This window comes from Vidua macroura, chromosome 23 (genome assembly GCF_024509145.1).
Source record: "Vidua macroura isolate BioBank_ID:100142 chromosome 23, ASM2450914v1, whole genome shotgun sequence".
NCBI classification, from domain to species: Eukaryota; Metazoa; Chordata; class Aves; order Passeriformes; family Viduidae; genus Vidua; species Vidua macroura.
The window spans coordinates 4,632,882-4,644,140 of record NC_071593.1 but is presented as its reverse complement, the minus strand read 5'-3'; the positions used below and the strand labels follow the sequence as shown (position 1 = coordinate 4,644,140).

Below are 11,259 nucleotides of genomic sequence, written 5' to 3'. Positions count from 1 at the left end.
GGAGGGGACACCCGTGGGGCCGCTACACAAGGCCGCGGAGAGCGGCGCCGGCAGCCGCGAGCGGTCCGCTTTGGGGTCCACCCGGACTTGCACCCGTCCCGGTCCTGGTCCCGGTCCCCGTCCGCCATTCGGCAAAGCGCGGCTGCACCAGCAGAGGCCGGGGGGAGCGGTGCGGGGGTCCCGAGCAGCGGGCAATCGCCGCGCCGTCGGGCGGGGCGGGCGGAGGGGCGGCCCCGGGGGAGGGAGAGGAGGAGCCGGCGGGGCCGGGGGGCGGCGGGGCGGGAGCGCCGCACAGTGCCAAGCGGCGGCCGGGGCCGCCGGGGCCGGGGCCGCCGCCGGGGCCGCTGGGGCCGGGGCCGCCGCCGGGATGGCGCTGGAGCGGGCGCTGCAGGCGGCGCGACAGGGCGACGTGGAGGCGCTGCGGGGGCTGCGGGCGGCCGGGCTGCTGCGGCCGGGGCTGCGGGACGCCCTGGGCGCGTCCCCCGCGCACCACGCTGCCCGCGCCGGTCGCCTCGCCTGCCTCCGGTACCTGGCGGCCGAGGCCGCGCTCCGCGGGGACGCGCGGGCGCGAAACGGGGCCACGCCGGCCCACGACGCCGCCGCCACCGGCAACCTCGCCTGTCTCCAGTGGCTGCTCACGCAGGGGGGCTGCGGCGTGCAGGTGCGAGCGGGGTCGCGGGGGGCGGCGGAGGGTCCCTCGGTGGCGCGGGCGGCCGGGGAGGCGTTCCGCGGTCCCGTGTGGGTGGCTGTGGCCGCGGGGAGACGGTCACGCGTGGTGCTTCCAGCTCCGCCGACGGCGCGCCGGGGTCCGTCCTAGCCGGCACGGACGGAGCTCCGCCGTGCATAGCGGCCGGCATCCGACGGACCCGGAGAGTCCCCGGCATCCCGGAGGGGTTCAGCCGCGAGGGCTGCAAATATTCCCCGGGGCTGCCGGCCCCTCCCGGGGTTACACAACGGCGGGACCGCGGCGGTAAGCGGCTTGCCCCGGGGCCGGCCGAGAGTTAAAGACATGTGACGGCCGAAGGAAGAGGAGGCGGCGGCGGGGCTGGGAGCGGAGATTAATCGGGAAGGAAGGGGTCAGCACGCATCGGCGACCTCCTGGCCAGGGGCCAGCGCTACCCGCGCCCCACCGAGCGTGGAGGGCGCACGGGCCGGCGGCACAGCGGGGCTCGGCGGCAAGTTCCCGCGGTTAGGGGCTCCGCGGCCCGTAGAACAAGGAGGGCATTGTGCTGCACTCACTGTGTGCGGACGCAGGCATTTGACGGAGGGCAGACACGTTGGTCCTACGGTCGCTCCAATGCCCTGTGCTCCTGCTCCAGCCCCTCTCCGTACGGACAGGAGTTCTACCCTGGCCACTCCATCCGCCTGGAATCAGCTCCTGGCTGGGGAATGCCCCACGGCTGCCTGCTGTTCCCAGCCCCCTTGCCGGAAGGGCTTGGTCCCGGGTACTGACAGCCGTCCCACTTCCTCTTGCAGGACACAGACAACTCTGGTGCCACCATCCTACACCTGGCAGCCCGCTTCGGTCACCATGAGGTGATCGACTGGCTCCTCCGCTTTGGAGGCAGCGACCCCACCGCAGCCACCAATACGGGAGCACTGCCCGTCCATTACGCCGCGGTGAAAGGGGATTTCCCTTCCCTGCGACTCCTCTTGGGACACTGCCCCAGGTAACGGCCCCAACTGCTGGCAGCGAGACAGGGTCTGCCTGAAGCTTGGCACCAACCAGCAGGAGAGGGGCTAGTGGGAGAACAGGGTGCCTGCTGTGGCCCCAACCTTCCCTCCAGCCACTGGGCAAAGTGCCAGCACTGGGGACGAATGCTGCAGCCACCCTGATTCCGTAGCTCCAAGGGCAACGCGGCCACGTTATCAGGCTGGGCAGCCAGCTGCACCTTCTTTATGGCCCAGAAAGAAAGGGAGAGGAGGAGAGGGGCGAGCGCTGGCAGAAATATTGTCACTGGCCGCTGAGTCGGCTCCTGGCGCGGGGCGATAACACAGCCGCCTTTGTCCGCCCGCTGTTATGTAAATGGATTAGGCTGACCGCCGAGGAGAGGCTGCTCCCCGCGCCGGAGACGACCTTTCCGCTTGCCCAGGTCCGCGGGCATTGCTGGACATGGCAGTCTCTCTCAGACGGCTCCGTCGCGGCAGCATCCCCGCTTTTCCTCCTGAGCGGTACCCGGAGCCGGGCTGGTCCCCGGGTTACGTGGCATAGCAGTCCACAGGGCCCGCGATGCCGGGCCTCGCCACGAGGCTGCAGCAGGTGATTAGGTGGCCGCTAATCCGATTTCCTGTGGTGGGCAGAGGCCACTAGAAATAACCCACAGACCCTGCCAAAGCGGAGCCGGGGGGATGCGCTGTTGCTCCACATTGTCCCTGGAAGGCTCCAGGGTTGTGGATGAGACGGATTGCACAGCTCTCCCACATCCAGGGAGTCCTGAGGCAGCGGGATGTGAACCAGCACTCGGCAGCCCTCTGTCTCTGGGTGCCACAACACCAGAGCCCTGCATCTTTTTCTCCAGGCAGGGCCACAGAGATCCCTGGATCCCATGGCACTTACTGGTCAGAGCTGTCCCAGCCCCAGTTCTTTATCTCCTTGCCCCAGGTGTGCCAGCTTAGCCCTGAGCACTTCTGGGATTAACCCCTGCAGCCCAAGCCCAGCCCCAAACCAGTCACTGCTCCTGCTCGATGCCCACTGTGTCAGCCCGGGTGTGGCACGGCTTCACATTGCCTTTCACGCTGCTTGCCGGGGTTGTTCCGCCGCTGTCACCGCCTTCCCCCTGAATTATTTAGGGCTGGCCCTGCTCCCAGCCCCGCGCCTGCCCGGAGGCTCCGTTACAGCTGCGAAATCCAATCCCTGGTGCCGCTGCGGGATGCTGGCTCTCCCAGCCCACCTTCGCATGGGCCCGCGGGGGCCCCCCGGCAGCCGGTGGCCCAGCATGGGGTCTCAGCCATCTGGCAAAGCAGTTTACTGGTGGTGCCCAAGTGGCTTAACCCCTTCCCAGTTACTGAGAAATGGGACTGACCCTGTGCCTGTGCTCCCGCTGTCTCCAGCTCCCCAGCCCCTGCTTGGGGAGCACACAGGGCTGTGCCAGCCTGGCACTCCTGGGCCGCGGGGCAAGCACTCAGTGGCACGGCACGCAAGGCACAGCGGGAAGGGAGTGCTGGCCACAGCCCGTCTCACAGTTACAGGGATCAATTATTTAGGGCCTGCGATCGTTGCGATAACAGAGCAGAGTATTTATTGCTCTTCCTTTTTTAAATATTCAACAGGTTTTTTTATGGAGCACTTAATAAAACAGCTTCCTGTGGGGTCGGGAGGCAGGATGCAGGATGTGGGATGCAGAATATGGGTCTATGGGGGATGTGGGGTAAAAGATGTGGGATTCAGGATTTGGGTTGCACAATTTGGGATACACAGTTCAAGATGAGAGACACAAGGATGCCAAGGCCTTTTGGAGCAGTGAGGGGACACCAGCACCCAGCAGCTGGGCTGGACACCGCCATGGTGCAAGTTGGCCTTTCCCCGCCGGCTCCACGGCTGGTGCTGTGTAAGCAGCTTACTTTAAAATACGACTAAATTGCAGTGTCCAAAAACAGCCGGAGGAAGGAGCTTAGCCTAAGCAGGCTGATTAACTTAGTGACCTCCCGCTGCAGCTGCAGCCACCGCAGCAGCACGGGGACCTATGGGAAGCCATGGGGTGGACAGCTCCCAACCCTGGCACTGCCCTGCCTGCCCACAGCTGTTTCCCCTGCACCTGCCCACGTTCCTTGTGTCCCACAAGCCCCCGTGTCCCTGTATCCTGCCTGCCTCCTGTCCCAACCCTGGCAGTAGCAGAGCCCACAGGTGACGGGCGCTGTGCCCCACTTGCAGTACGCTGAGTGCCCAGACCAAGACGGGGGCCACCCCGCTGTACCTCGCCTGCCAGGAAGGCCACCTGGAGATCATCCAGTACCTGGTGCAGGATTGTGGGGCTGACCCCCACGCCCGCGCTTATGACGGGATGACCCCACTGCACGCCGCCGCCCAGATGGGCCACAACACTGTCATCGTATGGCTGGTAAGCGCTGTCCAGGCACGGCACGGCGTGGTGGCACAGTGCGGTGGCACAGCACAGAGCGCAGAGCCCCAGTGCTCAGCGTGCCTGCCCACACAGATGAGCTTCACGACGGTGAGCCTGTCGGAGCGGGACGCCGAGGGGGCCACGGCCATGCACTTCGCCGCCAGCCGTGGCCATGCCAAGGTGCTGAGCTGGCTGCTGCTGCACGGCGGGGAGATCACTGCCGATGGCTGGGGCGGCACACCGCTGCACGATGCCGCCGAGAATGGCGAGCTGGAGGTGGGTGCTGGTGGCCAACAGGGTGTCAGGGCAAGGAGGGGCCCTTCCTTCCAGCCCTGCCATGCACCCCCACTCTCCCCAGTGCTGCCAGATCCTGGTGGTGAACGGTGCCGACCTCAGCATCCGTGACCAGGATGGTTACACAGCAGCTGACCTCGCTGACTACAATGGCCACAGCCACTGCGCCCAGTACCTGCGCACCGTGGAGAACATGGTACGGCAGTGCCCAGGGATGAGGGCGTGGGGAGCACACAGGGAGCACGCTGGGCCTCACCACCCCTGCCCTGCTGCCTGACCCCACGGCTGTGCCAGCAGAGCGTGGAGCACCGCGTGCTGTCACGAGACCCCTCGGCGGATGGGGAATGCCGACAGCCTGACTCGGGCATGTCATCGCCCAACACCACGGCGTCGGTGCCCCAGGCGCGCTTCGAGGTGGGCTCCCCTGCCAGCACCCTCTCCAACTACGACTCCTGCCACTCCAGCCAGTCCAGCACCGGGGAGAAGAGGGGTGGCCCCCCAGGGGCCCCCGCCGCCCGTGAGTGCAGGGCCAGGGGGCGCGGGGCGGGGGGTGCGGGTCCAGCCCCCCCTGACCCCCTGCCCTGCGCAGGGGTGCCTGAGCCGGCGCTGGCGGACATGCAGGCGTACATGGACATGCTGGACCCTGAGATGCGGCCACGGGGCCGGGGCCCAGCAGGCGAGGGTCCCCTGCCGCCACCACCCCCTGCCTTCCCCCCACCACCACCCCCACCCCCCACCACCCGGCCACCCCCGCCACCCCCTGGCTACCCTGCACCTGCGCCCCCCGCTGCCCCCCACACCGCTGACATCTACGTGCGGGCCAAGAACAACCTGCGGCATGTGGAGAGCCAGGCGCTGCGCCGAGAGGTACGGCCCCATGCACCGTGTCCCCTGCACCATGCCCCATACACAGCTCAAGGGACATAACACCCGGGAGGGACATGCCACCAGGCACCCATCCCGTTTGAGCAGTTGTTGCCTGCACTGGGAGGGGACAGTGCCAGCTGGAGGCCACATGCCTGCGACACTGGCATGCACTGGGAGGGCTGGAGCTCAACCAGCAGCAAGGATGCGGCAAGCTGGAGCCAGCGATGCTCTGGTAGCTGCACGGCACTGGGTGGGCACACTCTACTGCTGCACCGGCTGGGGCACCCGGCAGCATCATGCCATGGCAGCCGCGCCCATGCGGCCCGGCGATACCACAGGCACCATGCCGAGCTGGGCGTGGGCAGCTGCGCAGGCAGTAACCCGAGCGGCCGGCTCCGGTGTCGCCCGCGCCACAGGTGTCGGGTGGCACAGCCAGCGCTGCCAGGAGCTGAGAGGGCTCAGCCAGGCGTGCACAGGTAAGAGGGGTGCAGCCCTCCATGGCGGGCTGGGGGGGCATAAGGATGCAGTAGGTTTGGGGCCGCCCTGACCCCCTACCATGACTTGCGCCACCTCACTGGGGACAGGATTCTGAGCATGATCAGGACACTGGCAGAGCTCTGGGGGACGGGGCACATGGGATGGGTGTCTCAGCAGAGCAGTGTGTGCCAGGCATGTGATGGGCTCAGGACCCCACAGTGCTCGTTGTGCACAGCCTTAGCTCTTTAGTGCTTACTGGAGTAATGGACTGCCCGGGGAGGTGTGGGTGTGTGGTAGAGTGGTGCCACAGTGGTGTGGGTGCCCCACGAAATGGGACTCAGCAGCACAGACCCTTGTGCCCAACCAGAGCTGGGACTGCTAGAGTGGGAGCCAGGCTTGGCACAACTCCCATGGCAGCTGGAGTAGGAAGCACCAAGCTGACGTTTGTTGACTTAGCTGGGGCTGGCGGTGGTGGCGGCGAGCACTCGGGCTCACTGTGAAAATGCCATGGGTGGAGGTGGCGTACGGGGAAATGCAAATAGAGGGGCCCCCAGCAAGGGGAGCAGGGCTATGCCACGGTGGCACCCCAAACCAAGGGAGCAGACACAGCCCCCTGCAGCGCAGCACTCGGCAGCACAACTCGCAAAGCCTCTGTGGAATGTGCCGGGGTGAGCTGAGGCTGCGCTGCTTGAGAGCCCTGTTCAGAGGGAGGTTTGGAACCGGGCCCCAGCCCTGCGCGGGATAAGCTTCCTGTAATCCGCGAGGCTGGGGCTCAGCACTCCTGTTCCCAGGGGGTTATCCCGGGGGAGGCTTGGACAGGATCCTGGGCACAGGCTATGGGGTGACAGTGCCAGGCACTGATGCCACACACTGCCAACATGGCACACAGCCCCTGGTAGAGCCGTTTGCTGAACAGACTCCAGGGCATGCACCTGTTGTCCGTCTCAGCTCTGCATCTGCCCCAAGGCAAACCGCTGGCATGGTCCGACTCCACTATGGCCCTGCACCACGGTCATAGCCGGGCACGGCAGTGCTGAGGTGGGCTCCCCATTGCAGCTGGCATCGCGTGACAGCAGTCCCGAGGGCCTGCGCCGGGCCGACTCCAGCAGGAGGTCAAGGAATTTCGGCAAGCAGCCGAGCACCGGTGACTACTACAAGCACCTGGGGCACGTTGTGGCCGAGCAGGCAGGCCCCCAGCGAATGGCGCACACCGAGGAGGTGAGCCCCGCGCCGCGAGCCTGTTAGCACAGCTCAGTGGCACCGGCGCCGAGCAACGCCTGCCCATGCTCTCTTCCAGGCATCACCCATCTCGGCGGACACCATGAGCAATGGGGAGAGCAAGTCTGGTGCCGAGCTGCCACCTCCACCCCCGCCCCCACCACTGCCCGACACCGCCTGCCCGACACCCCCACCGCCGCCCCCACTCGCCGAGACTCCCGCTGGCCCCCGCCGCTCCTCCTCCTCTACGGGAAGTAAGTGGCAGGGTGCCGGGTGGGCACGGGGAGTGATCCTGGGCACTGTCTATTGGCTGCACTGTGGCTTTGACCTCCTTGGCTCGTCTCCTCCCGCGGCACTTCGGCCGCGCGGCTCCTGACAGCCTCTCTGTCCTTCTCTCCTCCGGTGTCGGCGCGGGGGCCCCCACGCCCGCTCGCCCCTGCCTGCTCTCACTGCTGGCCGCTTCTCTTCTCTCTTGTCTCGCGGTGGCCAAATCCTTCCTCTGCCGCGCGCCCCGCGCCGCCTCTCTGCTTCTCTCCCTAGGAGGAAAGGCGCTCAGGCAGATGAAGAGTAAGTACCGCGGCCCCGCGCTCCTCCCTGCTCAGGGGGTGCCCTGGCGCGGGGCACAGCCGGAGAGGCCCCGTGCTGCAGCCGCGGGGCATCGATGGCCGCTGGGGCTGTCACCTGCCCTCGCTGCGCGTCGCCGGCCGGCGGTGCCACGCGGGAAGCCAAGCGCTGGTGCGGGGCTGCCGAAGCCGCCAGGCAGGGCTGGCAGGGCTGGGCAGGCAGCCGGGCCCCGCACACAGAGGGCCTTTGTTCGCGCTCAGCCGGCCGGCGTGACCCCGCCACGTGAGCGCACCGGCCGCTCCCCCGCCGCTGACTGCAGCCGGCGGGCTTGGCCGCTGCTCGGCGCCCGCTTTATTAGCGCCGGCTCCCGCGACCGGGGGGTCTCAGCCGGCGCTGGATGGCAGCGTGCGCGTCCCGCTGGGCCCTCAGCACCCGCAGCCCTCTGGCTCCGGCGTGGCGCAGCCGAGCGGAGCGAGCTGCGGGCGCCGGCCGCGGGGAGGGGGCTTTGCCTTGGCACGGTACCATGGGCCGTTAGGGACTCACGCATGGCTGGCACGGACGGTGGGTGCTCGCGAGGCGGGTGGCATGAGCAGTGGGAAGAGCATCCCCGGGGTGCCGGTGCCACGCAGCCCTTTGGGCACCGGGCTGGCAGGGAGTCTGGCTCGGGCTGGCAGGGTGTCTGGCTCAGGCTGTCGGTGCATCGCTGCCGGCACCTGTCGGGGGAGCGCAAGGGCCGTCCTGCAGCGTCAGGGCTGCCACCGGCCACGGAGCCATCCCTCCAGAGGCACACTTCTGTTGCAACATAGTGCCTCGGGAGCATGGAGTGGCATTCGGGGCTGGGGCCAGGCTGGGACCCTTGCAGCTGAATGTTGGGGTGCTGCTGCAACAGGGTGCCATGGACCCTGTAAGCTGGTGTTGGAGTGCTGGTCTTATGAATCTGTGGAGCTGGGGTGCCAGGCTGTTGAGTGCTGGGGGGTTGCTCCTCTGGGGTCTGATGGACCCAGGAGTTTGGTGATGTGCTCTTCCTGTGGACCGGTGAGCCGGGTGTCCAGATGCTGCTTCAGGGATATTCCAGGGGCTCCTGGATGGCACGGAGGGAGGCAGTCAGCCAGCCACTCCTCCACCCCCCCTACCCTGCAAGCTGATGGGGGATTCACAGGGGCAGGGAAATGGTGCTGGCAGGGTGCTTACTGCCCCTTCTGCCTCCCTTCAGGCACCAAGTCCTTCAACATGATGTCCCCCACCGGCGACAACTCGGAGCTGCTGGCCGAGATCAAAGCTGGGAAGAGCCTCAAGCCAACGCCACAGAGCAAAGGCTTCACCACCGTCTTCTCCGGCAGCGGCCAGGCAGGGGCCAACGTAGGTGGTGATGGGGGCCAGGGGAGCCGGTGGCGCGGCACAGCACAGCGCGGCAAGTGCCCACCGCCCTCCCTCCCTCCCTCCTTCCACAGGCAGAGTCGCCAGTGTCCTCCCCGTCACCCACCAGGACGCCCACCCCGCCGGCCACCCCCGAGGCTGCTGGGCCACCACGCTGCCTGGCAGGGGGCTCACCGGAGCCAGTGCTGAACGGAAGCTCCCCGCTGCCGGCAGCAGGCGCTGGGGCAGCGGTGGAGGTGGAGGCGCTGGTGCCGAGCCAGGACGAGCACGGTCGGCCCATCCCCGAGTGGAAGCGGCAGGTGATGGTTCGCAAGCTGCAGCTCCGCATGCAGGAGGAAGAGGAGCAGCGGCGCAAGGTAGGGGGGTCCCACGTGCTGCGGCGGCGAGCGCGGCGTGGGCATGGCCCAAGCAGCTCAGGACCTGGCGAGACGGCGTGCGTGGCATTGCCTCTGGCCCCTAATTGGGCTGGGCACCACCCTACCTGCATGCAGGGGAGTCATACCCCGGGGATGCCACACACGGCGGCAGTGGCACGAGGTGCGTGCGGCATGGCCTCAAGAGCCCCTTTGCCCTCTTTCCCGCCGCAGCCTGGGAACCGCTCGCCGCCCCTTTGCCGGCGCGGGCCACCTGCCCGCGGGGGCATACCGGGACCCGCCGGGCAGCCGATGCGGGAGGAGGACATGCAGCACCTGGAGAGGCAGCTGGGGAGCCTGCGGGTGATGCACGAGGCGCAGCCGGGGCAGCCGCTTCCAGGGGGGCCGGAGGAGGAGCTGCTGCCACTCGTGCCACTCTCTGCCCCGCCGGCACCCCGGCGCTTCGCCCTCGCCCACGAGGACGCGCCTGCCCGCGGCAGCCAGTCCCCCACACTGCCGAGGAGCGCGGCCGCACCACCAGCCGCCCTGAGGGGCCAGGAGGGCCCCGGGGCGGGGGGAGCAGTGGGCAGCCCCGGTGCCCAGCACGACGCCCGGCGCGAGATCCTGGGCTGCGGTGTCTCCGTCCGCAGCCTCAAGGCCAACTACGAGGGGCCAGGGGGACCCCCTGCACCTCCCCCCAGGGTCACTAAGCGCAAGCGGGTGCAGCCCCCTGGTAGCACCCGCCGGCCCATTCTGGAGGAGGAATACGGGGATGGGGCGCTGCGGAGGAGCAGGCCAGCGCTGCCAGAGCCAAGCAGCCCGCATGAACGCACCAAGGGGTGCAAGGAGCGCGCCGTCTTCCTCTTCCTGGAGCACTGGAAGAAGCGGGCACTCGCGGCAGTGCCTGGGGAGGAGCGGCCACGGCGGCCGGGGAGGCGGCGACCGGCAGCGGGGCGGCTGTTGGCCCGCTGGAGGAGTGTTGCCCGCCGGGTCCCAGGGCGTCAGATCCGGCGGCTGAGCCGCACCACAGTGCTGTACTGGCCCCAACACTTCCTGCCGCACGTCGGCGGCTCGCCCATGCCCCACGACAGCCTCCCGCTCGACCTCTTCATGCTGGGCTACTTCCAGCTGCTGGAGATGCCCCTCAGCCCTGAGGAGCGGCGCTTCCGCCACCTCCTCTGCTACGAGATGTTTGACCGCCTGGGCAGCCACAGCTGGCACCGCGTCCGCCGTTTCCACCGCACCGTGCTGGAGCAGGTCGAAGCTGGCCACCGCCACTGGCTTGACGGCTTTGAGGACCTCGTGCAGGAGTTTTTTGGGGATGACCCTGTGGCAGTGGTAGAGAGCCTGCCAGAGCCCCCCACCATGGCCCCGGAAGGGCAGGGGGCAGCAGTGCCAGTACCGGAGCTGGGAGAGTTCAGCGAGGAGGACGTCTGCCGCTTCATTGACCGCAGCTTCTCCTTCTGGAAGGAGAAGGAGGCAGAGATGTTCGACACCTGAGTCCAACGGGATGCTGCAGGCTGTGCCAGTGGTGTGGCATGGGGCAGCAGCAAGCTCAGGGGACAGCTATGGGCTGGTGCCCGGGTGCACTCGCCTGCCTCTGTGGCTCGTGGTGCAGCTCAGCTTGGCAGAGGGCTGGGTGCTGTTCTGCGCGGCCCCGGGCCGAGGTTGCAGTGTGTGCCGCTTGCCGTGGCTGTGTGTTGTGTGGGAGGTGCAGCGGCGGGGCTGCGCTCCCCTCTGGTGTGGCGTTTGCGGTGCCGGGGCAGTGTGGGCCCCCGCGTGTCATGCAATAAAGCTGTGGTGTGCTGCAAGGGCTGGCCACGCCACGCGCTCCTTCCTCCTCCCGGCGCCGGCGGAAGGTGGGCAGTGAGGGGCGCATCGGCGAGCCATGTGCTGGTGAACCCCACCGGTACGGGGCCAAGGAGGGCGCTGCCAGAAGGATGTGGTGCCGCGCACCAGGATGATGCTGCGGCCCCCTGGTGCCGGCAGTGAGGGCGGGCTCCCGGCAGTGCCGGTAACACGGCTGTCTGTTGCAGGAGAAGGAAGAG

At 68.1% G+C, this 11,259-nt stretch overlaps 1 protein-coding gene across 1 annotated transcript; it reads left to right on the top strand.

Annotated features, from left to right (window-relative positions):
* Positions 1–367: 367 nt before the first annotated feature.
* On the top strand, positions 368–11,241 carry ESPN (espin). The gene is made up of 12 exons (XM_053997779.1): positions 368–661; positions 1,477–1,670; positions 3,872–4,058; positions 4,155–4,337; positions 4,420–4,551; positions 4,653–5,222; positions 6,756–6,917; positions 6,997–7,171; positions 7,458–7,484; positions 8,695–8,840; positions 8,933–9,229; positions 9,446–11,241. The coding sequence occupies exons 1-12, from the start codon at positions 368–370 to the stop codon at positions 10,709–10,711; spliced, it is 3,633 nt and encodes a 1,210-aa protein (XP_053853754.1). The 3' UTR covers positions 10,712–11,241.
* Positions 11,242–11,259: the final 18 nt, after the last annotated feature.

Excerpts from the sequence above, each read along its gene's own strand:
- ESPN (XM_053997779.1), top strand. The coding sequence starts at position 368 with ATGGCGCTGGAGCGGGCGCTGCAGGCGGCGCGACAGGGCGACGTGGAG. Across the intron at positions 1,671-3,871 it reads CTCTTGGGACACTGCCCCAG|TACGCTGAGTGCCCAGACCA; the intron begins GTAACGGCCCCA and ends CCCCACTTGCAG. Across the intron at positions 6,918-6,996 it reads GAATGGCGCACACCGAGGAG|GCATCACCCATCTCGGCGGA; the intron begins GTGAGCCCCGCG and ends GCTCTCTTCCAG.